Source organism: Dunckerocampus dactyliophorus, chromosome 4 (genome assembly GCF_027744805.1).
Source record: "Dunckerocampus dactyliophorus isolate RoL2022-P2 chromosome 4, RoL_Ddac_1.1, whole genome shotgun sequence".
Classification (NCBI taxonomy): domain Eukaryota; kingdom Metazoa; phylum Chordata; class Actinopteri; order Syngnathiformes; family Syngnathidae; genus Dunckerocampus; species Dunckerocampus dactyliophorus.
This window is the reverse complement of record NC_072822.1, coordinates 29,771,367-29,789,570: the sequence shown is the minus strand read 5'-3', so window position 1 is coordinate 29,789,570 and position 18,204 is coordinate 29,771,367. Positions and strand designations below refer to the sequence as shown.

At 41.9% G+C, this 18,204-nt stretch overlaps 2 protein-coding genes across 3 annotated transcripts; both read right to left on the bottom strand.

Moving 5' to 3' along the window:
* Nucleotides 1-423: 423 nt before the first annotated feature.
* LOC129180061 (uncharacterized) lies at nt 424-2,873 on the bottom strand. 2 transcript variants are annotated; one of them, XM_054774094.1, is made up of 2 exons: nt 2,837-2,873; nt 424-976 (listed from the first exon to the last, which is right to left on the bottom strand). In XM_054774094.1, exon 2 carries the CDS (start codon nt 972-974, stop codon nt 576-578), a length of 399 nt encoding a protein of 132 aa, XP_054630069.1. In that variant the 5' UTR covers nt 975-976; nt 2,837-2,873; the 3' UTR covers nt 424-575. The 2 variants fall into 2 exon arrangements, with proteins under 2 accessions (XP_054630069.1, XP_054630070.1); XM_054774095.1 differs by having other exon boundaries at nt 2,823-2,858.
* An 8,617-nt stretch (nt 2,874-11,490) lies between these two features.
* Nucleotides 11,491-15,456, bottom strand: LOC129179866 (perforin-1-like). Its single transcript, XM_054773658.1, has 2 exons — nt 15,297-15,456; nt 11,491-12,031 (listed from the first exon to the last, which is right to left on the bottom strand). The coding sequence occupies exon 2, from the start codon at nt 12,027-12,029 to the stop codon at nt 11,631-11,633; it is 399 nt and encodes a 132-aa protein (XP_054629633.1). The 5' UTR covers nt 12,030-12,031; nt 15,297-15,456; the 3' UTR covers nt 11,491-11,630.
* Nucleotides 15,457-18,204: the final 2,748 nt, after the last annotated feature.

Here is an 18,204-nt window from a genome sequence, read left to right as displayed (position 1 = left end):
AAAAGAGTACCGGTAATACATTTGCAGCATACAAATGCCTCCTCAGAAAAAATGAGCCCTCACAAATGGCTCAGCGTTATATTTGTCTCCTGCCGTGTCCCTCCGCACTGTCCACTCTCCGTTTGTGTGCATGTGATGAAGATGCTCGCATCTTCATCCGTGGCCATCTTGTTTCCGTGTGTTCCACACTGGAAGAAGATGCGAGTGTCTTCGTCACATGCACACAAACGGAGAGTGGACAGTGCGGAGGGACACGGCGGGAGGCAAATGTAATGCGGAGTTTTCTGAGGTCAGATTTTTTTTAGGCATTTTTATGACGCAAATGTATTACTCTTTAGAACACATTGTTTTGAGAAGCCAAACTCTTTACTTAAATGAATGCATCAAGGCACAATATACAAACACTGCACTTTTTCTTCTGGTTGGAACTGATTTTATTTCCCTTTGACAACATTATGTTGTATTTGTTCTTACAGATGCAAATAGTTTGTCCTGTAAAATGAGAACTGAATAGTGTAACATTTTTCCAAGGCACTCAGGAAGGGCAAAAGGGGAACATGATTAGGACTAGATGCTTATTGATGGCTGGTGCTGAGGGTGTAGGCATAATGGAGGGTTCCACCTTTCTTCAGGAAGCAGTCATGCTCGTGTGTTCCAGGTCGGAGCTGTCTCTGGCACACTCCCAGCAGATCGTCAAAGAGAACATCTCTGTCGTAAACCTCGAGCCTCAACACATCATTTTCCTGGGCCTTGAAGTAGGAGAACTCCTCCGTCCACCAAGGATTAACATTGTTATTACGCACTGCTGTTTTACCCAAAGAGGCGGGGCCACAAAACACCTTGACATAGCCATCCGTGGTCCCCAAAATGTCAGCGGGGAGATTGCTGGCACGCAGGTTATACAGCCTGATCTGGGCCTGAGCCACAGTCAGATAGCCCAGCACCAGAAGCAGAAGGGACAGATTGGAGGCCATGGCTGGAAAGAGAGTGGGGGTGGGGGGCAACAGTTAAGCACTTTATATTACAAATCTTCTTCAAACTGAATATTTTAGTGGATTATTTAGTCATGTTTCAGGAAGTCGAGTGTGTTGAATGACGTGCGGTCAGAGGAGGCAGGGCCTCACTTGTAATAAAAATAACAAATATTAATATTTGTCAGTTGAATTGAATTATACATGTACCGGTATTTTCTATAAGATTCAATCATTTTTAACATTTTCTTAAGTAAAAATCCACTGAATTTGCAGATTTCCTGATCAAATACAGAGCAGAAACCTAAGGTGAGGCCACCATGAGAGTGGCTTCTCGGCCTACCGTCACTATGAGTGCACACTGAGTGGGATCATGGCACCTGCCACTTTCTTATGTCACCAATAATATGTTGCAGCAAAATGTATTATAAACCATGACTTTCTACAGCCTAAGTGAGCTGCAAGGTTCTTGTCACTGCTGTCCTTCTATGGGAGTGTATTTCACTGTATTGCAATACACAAACAGTGCCAGCTAGAGTTTTTTGTTAACAAGCCAAATGTATTCGATATATTTTTATGCTCTGTTGAATGAATGAATGAATGATGGAGGATTATAAACTGAAGCTCACCAGGAGGTGAGCAGACTTTTTCAAAAAAGTGTCATAACTTTTCCTGGAGGAGGGTAGGGTTCATGTACTTCATATACAGATCAAAAGGGAAGAACACAAATGTTTTTCGTTTGTGAAAAATAAATAAATGGGAATAAGAAGTATCTGAAAACAAATTGAAAACATGGTTTTAAACAGTGAATTATTCTCTTCTTTTTTGTTGGTTATCATCTTAATAAGCAAGCATTAACATTAAGAAAATATCAAACCAGAAGAGTCAGAGCCTCACCAGCCATGAACCTCACCACACATTCCTGAGTGTATCATATCCAGGATTTCAGTGGGTGCAAGTGACAGCTAGACTACTGTACAATACTCATTTCTTCAATGTAAGTGTTTCTCACCTCAAGTCTCTGCTTTATTTTGCTCACGGCTGCAAAGAAGCCAAATAACTCGTAGCACAACACAAAGGTGGTGTCCGTATTGATCTCATTGCCACGTTGTGTCTTTGTTTCACGTCGTCAATGAAGGTAAAAGTAACCTTAAATGTTCATTTATCCCTTTATGTCATCATCTATATGCACTCAGAACTGTTTCATGCATGTAAAACTATAATTGTAAAACTATAAAAATGTGTTTTCTGTGAACATCTTTGAGATTTGTTGCGTAACTCTGTTAGTAAGCAAAGAACTACAGAGTCAACTGCTGACGACATCATAGACCGCCAATGGACCATGACTTCTGCTTCCTGTTTCCATGTATTAGCAAGCTAATAGGATGCTAACAAGGATGTTTTGTGATTTAACACAATTGGACTCATGCAGTGTATTAATACAAGACACGCACCATATTATACGCAAAACAAGGCAACATTTTTGATGTGAACCGAAAAACACACGAACCTGGGTGTACGCTAATTGAGGTTCCACTGTACACTTATTTCTCTTTGAGTTTTTATGTTGTTTGTTAACTTTTGTTTATTAAAGAAACAGCTAACATGATAACTTCCTGATATATTCTTTACAACGAAGGCTGCTTTGTCATGAAAACACCAAAAAAAAAAAGTGTTCACTGTGATTTGCGTATTGCAAAGACGACAAAAGCCAGTTAGCAACAATTAAGAAAACTAGTTTCACATCAGCTTAGTTTTAGTATTCTACTTCTTCTCCATGTAACATTGATCACAGCAATATTTACAGAGCAATGTCCTGGCAGAGAAAAGGTAAAATAAGGTATGTGATACCTGGTAGGTCTTACCTGTGTTCTTGGTGTCTTGTTTCTCACCTCCTGTGTCAGATGATGTGTGTTTTTAAAGGCCAGCAGGGCTCATATCAGTTTGATAACGCCCCCACGTTACACTTGGAAAGCACAGCCTGCACCATTCTCAGCGTTACGCAACCCAAAAGCATATTTGACTGTGTTATGTTGAATCATTTAGAATGAAAATACTACATACAAATACTTATACAACCAATACAGACTTGGAAAGCAGAAGTACAGGTACACACGGAGCGTGGCAGAGGTGTTATGGTCTTGCCTTTAAACACCATCACAATGAATTTGAAGTCAAACACTCAACATGAGATTGAAGTGTAGAGAAGACGAAGATTGAAGTGGGTTGAGAGACAAAAATATGACGTTTAATTTCTAGCCATTTTATGAGTACGCACATTTTAAGGCATTCAACATTCATTTGGACGTTTGACAACATTTTCATAACCACCGTTCATTCATTAATACTTTGCAGTCAGTGACTGCCTGATGTTTGGAGACCAAATGGGCACTCATTATCCAAAACAGCTGTGTTTAGTGTACCCGTGCATGTTAGCAACCAAAACGTGTCACCTCTTCTAACCATGCAAGTGTAGTGTTTTTGAGCGTTCACACTCAAACGTTTTCCTTCTGCCCCAGTTATCAGTTATCGAAGTCAATAGCCAGATCTATAAGACCGTCAAGAGATGTAGTATTGTCCTTGGTGATTAATTTATCCTTGATGCGAGCGCTCTCCGGAATAGGCCACGAAGCGCGGTATCGGGATACCCACTCTCTGCAGCAAGCACGCGAAAGTCAATGGAAAAGTCAGATACTGAGCGTCCTCTTTGTCTTAAATCCAACAAACGGTTGGCGGCTTCTAAACCCTGGATGGGGTGATTAAAAAAAAAAACTTTCCTTATCTCCTCTAGGAATAAGGGTAGCGATGTGCGAACAGCAGGCATCGACGTGCTTACGGCCAAGGCCCATGTGGAGGTTCTACCAGAAAGCAAGCTCATTATAAATGCTACCTTAGCCTGGTCTGAGGAGTAAGAAGTAGGTTGCTGGTCAAATACAAGCGAGCATTGATGTAAAAATTGATTGCAAGAGTCAGAGTCACAGAAGAAGCGAGGAGGGTGAGGAATATTAGGCTCACCGGGTTGATGAAAGGCAGGTGTGCTTGCAGCTGTGGCATTAAATGAGTCACTCACTGTAGCGGAGGTACCGCCCTCTGGTGGTGGAAGGGAACAAGAGTGTCCAAGTCGCTGGTTTAATGCCTCCATGTTAGTGGAAAGCACGGAGAGGGCTTCCATAATCCCCTGGAGCGATTTCTCATGGCTAACCACCATGTGTCCTTGGTGTGCCAGAGCCTTGCGAAACTGTTCCATGTCTGCGGGATCCATGTATGGCCAGACTGTTCTGTCACGAGTTGCCGTGGGACACGGCGAGGAGTAGGATCCCAAAGCAGACAAACGAACGTAGAGCAATTACAAAAAGGAAAATTTAATATACAAAAAAAGTCCACACAAAAATACAAAGTACAACTAAGGAAAATCCAGCAAGGGTAGCAACAACAAAAAACACTAACAGCAAAAGGCTGTTAGGAAAAAATACTAGACGGTAACAAAAAACACTGAAGGCAAACCTTGCAGGGAGCAGGGAGCAGGGAGCAGGGAGCAGGGAGCAGGGAGCAGGGAGCAGGGAGCAGGGAGCAGGGAGCAGGGAGCAGGGAGCAGGGAGCAGGGAGCAGGGAGCAGGGAGCAGGGAGCAGGGAGCAGGGAGTCAAGGAGCACAATCTGGCACTGGTGGATTGTCAGGCAGCTGCTTAAGAAGACCAGCAGTAATGAGCCACAGGTGTGTGTAAGTAAGTCCGGGTCATGTTCAGGGATGTGCTGCAACACATAAACGGCAGAGGGCAGCAGAGCAGAACACAGAACATGACACAAACTGTGTTTCAAAAATGAATTATCTTCTGCATTCCCTACCCCTCAAGGTCCCTGTGTCTTATTTCAGTTAGTTTGATAAACTAATCAAAAACTTTACTTGGAACAGGAAAGGCCCAAGAATGAATCTAAATATGGCCAGTTGGGCGCCAAGAGGTTGTATTACCTTTATGCTTTTAGTCTGAGACATTTAGCTCACTGGCCATTGGCCCTGAAAGGGCCCCACCCAAGTTTAAAATAGAAATATTTACATTAAATCCAAACCATCCTGTCACGCTTTGCTTTTATATGTTGTGGCATCACCCCAGGATGCGGAGACATGGTAGCTGGCTTGGATAAATTGGCTTTAATTGCAATAAGTATCCTAACAAAGAGCAACAATGTATAAAAATGACCAAAGGGAGCGGTGCAAAGGACTAATTAAGTAAGGCACCCAGTAAAAATAGAAGAGTGCTAAGGTAGTGATGCCAAGTAGCACAAACACTAGAGGAGCTAAAGGAATAGCAAATACGACTAAACCAACTGAGAAGAAGGACCCCCATCCATCCATTTTCCTCAGCTTATCCAGGTCCGGGTCGTGGGGGCAGCAGTCTCAGTAAGGAAGCCCAGACTTCGTGGTCCCCGGCCACCTCTTCCAGTTCCACCGGGAGAAAACCAAGGCGTTCCCAGGCCAGCTGTGAGACATAATCCCTCCAGCGTGTCCTAGGTCTGCCCCGGGGCCTTCTCCCAGCTGGGCATTCCAGGGACACCTCACCAGTGAGGCGTACGGGAGGCATCCGGACTAGATGCCCGAGCCACCTCAACTGGCTCCTCTCGATGTGAAGGAGCAGCAGCTCTACTCTGAGCCCCTCCTGGATGACTGAGCTCCTCACCCTAATCTCTTAGGGTCTTAGAGTCTTAGAGTCCATCCACCCGATGCAGGAAACTCATTTCAGCCGCTTGTATCCACGATGTTGTTCTTTCTGTCACCACCAAAAGCTCATGACCACAGGTGAAGGTGGGAACACAGATCGACCGGTAAATTGTGAGCTTTGCCTTCCGGCTCAGCTCTCTCTTCACCACGACAGTCCAGTGCAGTGTATCTACATAGCATATACAGTATATCCATTCATACAATATATCACTTAAAATTGTTTAAAAAACTCTCACTTTAAAGGTGTGGTGGCTTTTATTTCGTAGTGGCGCACCACCATGATCAGTTACATGTAGCCTGTAGATCGAGCGGTAAATTGAGAGCTTTGCCTTCCGGCTCAGCTTTCTCTTTACCACGAAGATTCCGGCACAGCGGTCGCATTACTGCAGACGCTGCGCCAATCTGTCGACCTCACGACCCCGAGATCCTTGAACTCCTCGAAATGGGGCAGGACCTCATTCCCAACGCGGAGGGTGCAATCCACCCTTTTCCGATTGAGAACCATGGCCTCGGATTTGGAGGTACTAAGTCGCATCCAAGAAGCTTCACACGATGCAAACACACCCTCCGGTCACCCTTCTTGAAAGGGGGACCACCACACCTGTCTGCCAACCAAGAGGTACTGTGTTGAGGAGACGTGTCAACCAACACAGTTGACAATACACGGTCGTCACAGGAAACGGGTGAAGATATCACATCTTACATAAATCCGGCATAATCTTGCAGACCTAATTGGGTTTGATGGACGTATGGCGTATCGTAATCGTAGATTAAGCATATGGTCCAACCTGCATTGATAAAACACTTATTCTGTGGAAAGAGTGGCTGGATAAGGGCATTTCTGCTTTGAATGATTTGTACAATCACGGCATATTAAAATCATTTGAAGAATTAGAAGAACAACATAAAATATCTACAGATAATTTCTGTAAATATTTACAATTGCGACACCTTCTGTCTGGAGTTTTCATTGTGGCTCAGTTGGTCCCTGTGGCTTGTGAGTTCCTCGATCATGGTATTTTAAGATATAAAAAAGGCCATGAGGCGTCTGCATGCTATGCAATGTTGATACAGACTTTAAGCGATGCTCCAGGTTACACCTCATACAGTTGAAAATGTTGCATCATTATTACTGGACCCCTCTGAGACTGGTTCGTCTGGGGCTGAAACAATAACCTAATTGTTGGCTCATTCAGGAGAAAGAAATCTTGCTCATGCCTTATGGTTTTGCAAAGAAATTCAGAAATTTTGGGCACAAATACATAAAAATAAGTGAGATTACAGACACACTGATCCCATATAGTCCTAGATTTTTTGTTTTGGGAGATGAATCTGTTTTAATTGAACAAGATAAAGACACAAAGTGTTGGATGTGCTATGATTGCGAGACAAATGATTCTTAAAAACTGGAAAAAGGAAAGACCACCATTTGTTCACGAATGGAGATGGCTAGAGTAGCAGCATTTGAACGAATGGCTTAAAAACAATTAGGATGTGTGCCACTTTAGATCAGAAAATGGAGAAAATATTTTGTATATGTGTGACGTTTTGTAACCATGTTGTAGATGTGAGAGATTGAAGTGCTGCGTGATGAATGTTCCTCCTTTTCTCAATCAGATGACGACATCGGCTGCATTGACAAACTGAAGTTGAGCATCTCACTCCAAGACATGGACCCTATGGCACGCACTTACTGTACCTCTCTGTTCCGAAACCATTATATAAAGAAATGAAAGATCTCATTACACAGGGGTGGGTCAAGAAATCGAACTCTCCTTATGCCTCACGGTGGTCTGTGTAAGGAAGAAAGATGGGAGTCTTCGACTTTGCATAGACTATCACGAATTAAATGAGAAGACACATCCCTCGAGTCCAACATATTCTCGACAGTCTTGGTGGTAATACATGGTTTTTGTTATTAGATCAAGGGAAGGTCTACCATCAGGGCTTTATGGATGAGAAAAGCCAGCCTCTGACAGCATTTGTGACCCCGTGGGGCCTCTACGAGTGGATAAGGATACCATTTGGGTTGATGAACGCCCCAGCCGCCTTCCAACGGTGCATGGAGGAGTGTTTGGAAGATGTGCGAGACAACATCTGCGTGCCTTATTTGGATGATACGCTTGTTTACAGTCAGTCGTTTGAGGATCATGTGAATCATGTCAGAAAAGTACTTCACTTGCTGAGAAAGCACAGGATAAAACTAAAGCCTAGCAAATGTGAATTATTCAAACGGGAGATTCGCTATTTGGGAAGGATTGTTTCAGCTGAAGGTAGCAAAATCGACCCGGCTGATACCATTGCTGTCAGAGCTTTGAAAGACAAGAAGCCAAGTAATGTAGTAGAGTTGCGCACTGTTATGGGCTTACTGAGCAGTACAGTACATTCCGAATTTTTCCCGTATTGCAGGACCACTTTATGACTTATTGAAAGATACAACTGATGATGACAATGCGACACGAAAGGCACACAAGATACGACCAGCCATAGGAAAAAGAAGAGGAGTACCATCACATAAACCAATTGTGTGGACAGACACTCATCAACACATTCTAGAGCATTTAATAGATTGTCCTGTTGAACCACCCATTCTTGGGTTCCCAGATTTCTCGCAACCATTTATTCTCCACACAGATGCCTCAAATCAAGGCCTCGGAGCCGTCCTTTATCAACGACAAGATGCAAAATCAGGATGAAGCTGCAGTTCTCAAAAACACTTGTTTAAGCAACAAACTGCAGGACCTTGAGGGAGTCAACACCTTGCTGGAAAAGCAGAATGAGGTGATTAGGGAGGAGTGGGAAAACAGTAAATTAGTCCAGAATCAACAGGGTCAGCAGATAGCACCCTTTATTTACACGTACACACATGGCGCACGTATATATGCATGTATATATACATGCAGACATGCACACTATTATCACGATTGTATGTAATACACTAAGTCCCCTACTAACGAACATCCGACGTGCGAACATTCGGAGATACGAACACAAGCCGACTGGTCTATTTTTTCATGTGTTTTGCCTTATATGTCCATATTTATACTGCTACATGCTAGACAGGCAAACCCATGTTTATACTAGTACATGCTTGACCAGCAGAGGGCACTGTGACACTGCTAATGGGACCAACAGCTACAGGAAGACGAGGAAGAGGAGAGAGGAAGGCTAACAGTTTTATGATACAACACGGACAGAGTGTGTGATTAAAGTTTATGAAGAGTTAATAGGCCTGCTTAATTCTACACCACCCACAGAACACTACCTCTTTTAGAAGAGTCTAACGACGACGACCATTTGTCCTTTTTTCAATAACTCCTTCTCCTCCTCCACAACGACGTATGCTCGACCACTCCTCTTCAAAGGTAAATAACATTTATCATTACGTATTATTATATCACTTTTATTATTGTTTTTTTCATTAATTATCCTCATTAATATTACTACTGCATCCAAACTCATATTTACATACATACACATATACTGTATATGTATACACGTACATGTAGTACCTATATCATTGGTAGTATTACCTTTTCCTCGACTTAAGAACAATTCGACTTAAGAACGGTCGTCTGGAACCAATTGTGTTCGTTAGTTGGGGACTTAGTGTAGTTTCATTACCACTGTTAGCCCTAATAAGTATGACTGTTTCCATACAGTATTATCACTGTGGCTGTTGATATTACACTACGTCCCCAACTAACGAAAAACGTTGGTGACCCCTGGTCGAGATCAACAATACTATCTGCCCCATTGGCTCAACAGGACAAAAAAATGGCTAGGTAAGAAATATACAGTACAAGTACCAATACGAGTTTGAAATAAAAAAAACAGCTGTTTTAACTTCATCCCAGCAAAGCATTTCATTGGCTATTGCTGCCGGGGCGCAAAACAAATCTGTTTTCTCTCCAAATTTTGTGCATCTTATACACCGGAAATGATAGTAATGCACGTGCGTGTGTTAATCAGGAAGAGGCAATAAATGCAATGTTGGTGCCCTGTAGGCAGCTGGGGAACCCATTGCATACCCCTATAAGGCAGGATAAACTTTCAGGAGCAATGACAAAAAAAACCCACATATTTTTAAAAAATAGTTTTATAAATAACAAATTTCATGTAAATGCATATCAATTTTGGAAATAAAAGCTATTTTATTGGAAAATTATATACAGTTTGAAAGCCTAGTTTTTGCATGTTTTGTTTTATTAGGTTTTGCTGAGCATTCATTCCCAGCGGTCCTCAAACGCATCATAGTTGTGTGTGTGGAGACAAAGTGGAAGCTTCTCTGATGCTGACACAAATACACTTTTTTCCCCCTCTTCTTTCACCTCATTGTTCCTAAATGCTGGTGCTGTGTGTGAATGCATAAAAGGTGAGCTTTGAAGACATTACATGTGTGTTGAGTGCTGATGTTGCTATTGCACATAATGGGAAGCACTTATTCTGCCTATTAAAAACGCCATATAATATAATAATACAATATGATGTGCATATTAACCAAGCTACAGCAACGTTGTTATTAATATTAACATTGTTCCAAACTACATTACTGGTGTAGTGACACCTTGCCACATCACACCGGCTAGCTACTAGCCGACTAGCGACCTAGCTTTACCACACAGCAGCGCGTCACAAAGCGTTCACAACACCCCAGGGGACTACCAACGGGTAAAGCTACATATTGGAGCTGCTGCTGTGTTTTTATTTTGGAGTTTGGAAAAGTTCATGCTAGGTGTAGGTGTTCATTTCTATGTCGCTGTGTGAAATCGATGCGCCCAGGAAGGAAGTTCTGCTAATGCTTAAAAGGACCAAAATACGACAAAATACTGTAAGTATTACATGTTATCATGAATGTACCTGTTACTACATGGTCACAGCATGTATATAAAACCATGAAACCTTGTTGGAGTTTTATGGAGGTGTTTTAGTAGTGGTATTTGTGGGTGGCATAAGTGTGTCCCATTACATGCAGTAATGAGCTGTCTCTTTTTTTTTTATCTGTTTTTATATCTTTAGAATGCACAGAAAAGAGAAAGACATGTGCATGTCTCACATAAGGATTGTGGATGGTGGGCAAAATTCCCCCCAAAAGTGCAGTTTTCCTTTAATAACAAATTAGTTGTTAAGAGTGGTGCGTGAATGAGGCCCATTGATGTCACTCAGTGCGTACTTGTCAAGTTAAGTGTATTGATTTTTGGTTGTTGTCTCCTGCAACTCTGCAGGCAACTCAGGTGCCAGTGGGGGTGAGTTCAGGTTAGGGTGAATGGAAACTGTTGGAGTAGCAGGTTTCCACGCTGTGTTCATGACAGGAAGTGCCGATTATCTGCATGTTATTCTGAATTCATCAAGCCTTAAAGGGCACAATATACACTTCTTCATCTGGTTTTACTTTGACATGATCATGGCAGTGGCTCAGGAGGTGGAGCAGGTTGTCCAGAAACTCGAAGGTTAGCGGTTTAATCCTTGCTCCTTCCTTGCAGCAACTTTTGTTGTGTCCCTGTGCAAGACACTTCACCTAACTTGCCTCCAGTGCTGCCCACACTGTGTATGAACGTGAATGAATGTTTGGTGGTGGTCGGAGAGGTCGGAGAGGTCGGAGAGGTCGGAGAGGCCGTAGGCACGAATTGACAGCCACGTTTCCGTCAGACTCCCCAAGGGCAGCTGTGGCTCCAGATGTGGATTACCACAAGTGTGTGACTAAGGAGTGAAGCGCTTTGGGTGCCTTGAAAAACGCTCTATAAAATCCAATTTATTGATCATTCAATATAGAGCAACAACGTTCACATCACATTATACAAACGTAGATTGTTGGAACTGGTTTTATTTCCTTTTGACAACATTATGTTGTGTTTGTTCTTACAGACACACACAAAGAGTTTGTCCTGTAAAATGGGAACTCAGGAATAGCTGGTACGTTGCAAAAAGGGAAACATCCGTTGTCTTATTGATGGCTGGTGCTGAGGGTGTAGATATAAATGAGGGTTCCTCCTCTCTTCAAGGTGCAGTCATACCCATGGGTTCCAAGTCGGAGCTGTCTCTGGCACACTCCCAGCAGTTCGTCATAGGGAGCATGTCTGTCATAAACCTCGAGCTTCAACACATCATTTTGCTTGGCCTTGAAGTAGGTGAACTCCTCCGTCCACCAAGGACTAACATTGTTATTACGGACTACTGTTTTACCCAGATAGGCAGAGCCACAGAACACCTTGACATAGGCATCCATGCTGCCCATATTGTTGGAGGCGAGATTGCTGGCACGCAGGTTATACAGCCTGATCTGGGCCTGAGCCACAGTCAGATAGCCCAGCACCAGAAGCAGAAGGGACAGATTGGAGGCCATGGCTGGAAAAGAGTGGGGGTGGGGGTAACAGGTAAGCACTTTAAGTGATAAATCATTATGATGTGCAGTCAGGGGAGGCAGGTGAGGCTGAGCCTCACTTGTCCAAAAAAAGAATAATAACAAATATTAATATATGTCAATTGAACTGAATTCTAAATATATTTACTATAAGATTCAAACATTTTTAACATTTCGTTTAGTAAAAATCACTGAGTTTGCAGATTTCCTGATCAAATACAGAGCAGAAACCTCAGGTGAGGCCACCCTGAGAGTGGCTTCGAGTGCACACTGAGTGGGATCGTGGCACCTGCCTTGTTGTGTTTGTCAGCATGCCAGAAATAGTTCTTTTAAACCAGGACTTTCTGTAGCCTTTAGTGTAAGTGTGACATCATTATTCTTGCTCATCCCGCAATAAAATACATAGAAATGTCATACGGGAGGCACTTGCAGTACTGATGCATCCTGAAGGGGGCAGGAGGGCGGAGCTGGAAGGGGCTTACATTATTTTAAGTGTGAAATTGACATGGATTGATCAGAAGTTGCTATATTTATTGTTTATTATTCAGATGTATGTGTATGTGTGCAAGTAAGACTTATTTTTAAGACATTTTTATTTAATTATTTTGTATTATTATTTATCTCTGAAGTGGTCCAAGCTGAAGTTGGACCACGTCTCTCTCTCTCTGCCCATTCTAAGGGAGAGAAAATATTGCCAAGTGTTTTTGAGGTCAGACTCTTTCGTGGACGATGGTTTTGTCATGCAAATGTTTCACTCTTGAACGCATGTTGTTTTGAGAAGCAAAACACCTTATTTTTATGACCTCAGCCAACTAGCTGAACTCGCCTCGTCAACACCAAAACCAGGCTATTACGTTTTACGCTAATCCTTGAGTTGAACCTGAGTGCAGTGGCCAAGTGCGGCTCTCACAAAGTTAGATTACAGTAAGTTGACCTGAATGTGATGGATGAGCAACACTAAAGCACATTAAGCTATCACTTGAGTACTGGAAGCTCACAATAAATGAGTTACTGTCGTCTATTTGAGTACTCCACACTCAAAATAAACAAGATATTCTAATCAAAATATTTAAGATAATGTGAGTCATGCAAACTCAAAAAAAGCAAGTTACTATAATCCAATTATTTAGTATAATTTAAGTACTGCACACTGACAATAATTAAGAAAATCATATGTAATTCATCTAACTTAACATAAATTACCTTTTGTAAGGCAGCATATTTTTTTAAAGTAAAGTCAACTTATTATTCACTCCTGATCAAAATCTTAAGACCAGCTGAAAAATTGCTAGAATTTGCATTTTGCACATTTGGATCTTAATGAGGTTTTAAGTAGAGCTAGAATATGTAAAAGCAAGAAGGGGGAGTGAGACAAAAAACATTTTGGAAAAGTAATTTATTGAAAACAACAATTAAACTGAAATAGGCTGATCAAAAGTTTAAGACCACAGGCTATAAAAGCCAAAATCTGCTAAAAAGTTTCATTTTCTGTCAGGCATTCACACTGTCATGCCCTCCTGATGGCTAAAGCCAAGAAGCTTTCTCTTTTTGAACGTGGTCGGATGGTGGAGCTGCATAAGCAAGGCCTCTCGCAGCGTGCCATTGCTGCTGAGGTTGGGAGCAGTAAATCAATCATTCTTCCACCCACATTGAGACCCTTACTGGTGCCGACTGCAGCGCAATAACCATCAGACGGCATCTGCGGGAAAAGGGTTTAAAAAACAAAAACTAATTCAAAGACCTCGTCTCCTTCAACGCCACAAAACTGCCCGTTTAGACTTTGCCAGGGAGCATCAAACATGGGACATTGAAAGGTGGAAAAAAGTTTTACTCTCTGATGAGAAAAAATGTAACCTTGACGGTCCAGATGGCTTCCAACGTTACTGGCATGACAAGGAGATCCCACCTGAGATGTTTTCTACACGGCACAGTGGAGGGGGGTCCATCATGATCTGGGGTGCTTTTTCATTCAGTGGAACACCGGAGCTTCAGGTGGTGCAGGGTCGTCAAACGGCGTCTGCTTACGTGCAGATGTTGCAGCGGGCATCCCTCATGACTGAGGGCCCTCGTCTGTGTGGTAACAGCTGGGTTTTTCAACAGGACAACGCTGCAGTTCACAATGCTCGCTTGACCAAGGACTTCTTCAGGGAGAATAACATCACTCTTTTGGACCATCCTGCATGTTCCCCTCATTTAAATCCCATAGAGAACATTTGGGGATGGATGGCAGCGGACGTTTATAAAAATGGCCATCAGTTCCAGACTTCGTGAAGCCATCTTCACCACTTAAAGCAATGTTCCCACTAGCCTCCTGGAAACACTCACATCAAGCAAGCATTACTGAGTCCTACTGAGAACATTTTTTTGTTGTGGTTTGGAGAGTTTTTTGTTATTTTTGTCAGTGATGGTCTTAAACTTTTGATCAGCTGATAAACAGCCTATTTCAGTTTAATTGTTGTTTTCAATAAATTACTTTGTCAAAATGTTTTTTGTCTCACTCCCCCTTCTTGTTTTTACATATTGTAGCTCTACTTAAAACCTCATTAAGATGTGCAAAATGCAAATTCTAGCAATTTTTCAACTGGTCTTAAGATTTTGATCAGGAGTGTATTTTACAGTGCAGAGTCAAATGCTGATGACATCATAGACCTCCAGGTCACTGCTGATGCACTCCACTGCTGATGGGGATGTCATGCAACTTCATGTCAAAAAGTCCAAACTATCCCTTTAAGAATACAGCTGGACTCACACTGTGTGCTAACAACACAAGATGTATTGTGCGCAAACCAAGACAACATTTTTTATGTGATCTGAAAAACACGCTAACCTGGGCGTACGCTAACCGAGGTTCCAATGTACGCAGCCAGTTTTTAAGAGACATTTGGGGGGCCCTGGAAATCTTGGGGCCCCAGGCAATAGCCTAATGATACCCCCTGACTCTTATTTCTTTTTGAGTTTTCATATTGTTTATTAAAGAAACAGCTAACATGATAACTTCCTGATATATTCTTTACAATGAAGGCTGCTTTGTCATGAAACCAAAAAAAAGTGTTCACTGAGATTTGCGTATTGCAAAGATGACAAAAGCAGTTAGCAACAATTAAGAAAACTAGTTTCAGATCAGCTTAGTTTTAGTATTCTACTTCTTCTACTTCTTCTCCATGTAAGATTGATCACAGCAATATTTACAGAGCAATGTCCTGGCAGAGAAAAGGTAAAATAAGGTATGTGATACCCGGTAGGTCTTACCTGTGTTCTTGGTGTCTTGTTTCTCACCTCCTGTGTCAGATGTGTGTTTTTAAAGGCCAGCAGGGCTCATATCAGTTTGATAACGCCCCCACGTTACACTTGGAAAGCACAGCCTGCACCATTCTCAGCGTTACGCAACCCAAAAGCATATTTGACTGTGTTATGTTGAATCATTTAGAATGAAAATACTACATACAAATACTTATACAACCAATACAGACTTGGAAAGCAGAAGTACAGTATTGTAAAATGATTCTTTTCTTGTGAACTCCAGATTACTTTTTGTTTTGTGAACACCAATTGAACCCATGAGGCCTACATGACTTGGGGGGGGGGTCAACGTCACCTGACTTACACAAGATGTTTTCCAGATGTTATGTGATTCCAAAATGTCCTGCCAAAAGGTCAGTGTTCTGGTAATCCACGCCATTGTTATTGTTCACTGGGTCTATTCAAGGGCGAACGAAATAAAGGAGGTAGGCCTTCTCCCTCAACTGCAGATGTGCTTCTTCTTATTCCACAACAACAGGTACACACGGTCTTGCCTTTAAACACCATCACAATGAATTTGAAGTCAAACACTCAACATGAGATTGAAGTGTAGACTTTCAGCTTGGGTTGAGAGACAAAAATATGACGTTTCATTTCTAGCCATTTTATGAGTACGCACATTAAGGCATTCACAACATTCATTTGGACGTTTGACAACATTTTCATAACCACCGTTCATTCATTAATACTTTGCAGTCAGTGACTGCCTGATGTTTGGAGACCAAATGGGCACTCATTATCCAAAACAGCTGTGTTTAGTGTACCCGTGCATGTTAGCAACCAAAACGTGTCACCTCTTCTAACCATGCAAGTGTAGTGTTTTTGAGCGTTCACACTCATAAACGTTTTCCTTCTGGATGGAAAGAACGACCTGAAAAGTGAGCTGAACCAGGAAAAAACAAATGTACGAAGAAAAGCTGACCAATCACAGCTCTACGGTTTGCGTCACCGTTGACACAAGGTTGACATTTTTTGGAGGTGCACGTCAAGCCGCGCCAGAGGGTTTGGGCGTTTGGGCAGAGCCAGCTGGAGCAGGAGCATAATTTAGCCTTTACATTGATGCTGTTGTTACGACATGCTTACATTCAATGATAGCTAACGTGAGTAGCTCAACTTTGCCAAATCACTAGCATTAGTCGACAATAAGAACAACATGGCTAATGCACATGTGTTTGTTAGGCAGGAAGAGGCAAAAATGCTTGCCGCACATTCAAATGTTGGTGCCCTGTAGGCAGCCGGGGAACCCAGTGCATACCCCTATAAGGCAGGGGTCCCCAACCAGGGCCGGTCCATGGGCAGGGCTGAACCGGGCCGTGGAAAACTTTTTAAAAAAAAAACTAAAACATGCTTTTAAAAATAGCTTTGGAAATAACTCCATTGAATTTGATATAAATGCATATCAATTTTGGAAATGATTATTTTTTTGGAAAATGATATACAGTACAGTTCCAAAGCTGGTGCTGTGTGTGAGTGCATAAAAGGTGAGCTGTGATGACGTTACTCTGTGTGTGTTGAGTGCTAATTTATTCCATGTCAGGTTAATTCATGCTACCCACACATCAAAAAACGATGTGATGTCTTCTCATGTTTCCTTGTCTTTTTTTCTGTTAAGGAGAATATCATTGGTCAAGATGTGTGGCGGTGTTTCTGCGTCCACACTGAGCAGAGGGACGGGCGGGGTTAAACACACACAGCACACGGAGCACAACAATGCAGCACACGAACAGGAGAGGTTGCAACACACACGTGCTGGAAAGAGTTGGGAAAAACATGAGTGACAGAAAAAGTAAAGTCTGGACACTTGAATGCACTCGACAGTACAAAGGCTGAGTGTAGACCGTGTAGAGTTCAAATGTACCTGGATGCTGCTTTTTCTTTTTGTTTCGCATTTTTATGTTTTGTTGTGTGGTGTTTGGTTGATGTTGTGGTGTTTGATTGTAAAATAGTTAGAAATTTGCATGCATTAGATTTGACCTTGTCTACTGAGATGTTTTTTTGTATTTTATAATATATTTATTTATAATTTTATGGAATTAGCCTTTTTGGTAGCTGTTCATTGAGGATTTCAATAAATCCATTTAAATAACAGACATTTGATATCATGTATTTTTTACATTAGTAATTCATTTACCACAATATACATCATTTGGTAATCCATTAATTTAAGACAACCACAATCTGAGGAGCCACTCGGGAGCCGAAAGAGCGTCTCTTTTTAGTGAGCTGAGCCAAAAGATTCGGCTCTCTAATGTAATGAAGGTAATAAATGAATGAATGACCCGTCATTACGTCGTAATATTTAACGTAAACGACCATAAAAGATAGATTCGTCCCTGTACCCGTTTTTTCTAAACGTGGAACTATCATTCATCCGTCCATCCCAACATATCTTGCTAGCAAATGTTATCTGTAGTTTTTTCAGTGCTGAAAAAAACCTTAAAATTATTTATACAACCAGGAAAGCATGGATTATAATTTCTCCACTTTGCCCGATGGATATGAAAAAAAAGCACATTTATTTGAATCTTTGGGGGTGGGGGAGTGACACAATTTGCACATGTGTAGTACAAATTGGGTTGCCTGATGCGTGTGCACGATAACTCCTGTAAAATAGGTCGACTGATGACATAGTTTGCACGTGTAGTAAAAATTGAATTGCCTACTGAAAAATATACATGACTGCTATTTTCAGCAAATCCCAAGGCCAATAGTTGTGGGACCAAAAGACTTTGTTGACTTTGTATATTTGTTGACTTTGTAATGAATGTACGCTAAGAAAATATCCCCTTTCCTTAAACCCCACCCAGACACACATTTATTTATTTATTCTTTCTCTTTTTATTTGATTTGATTAATG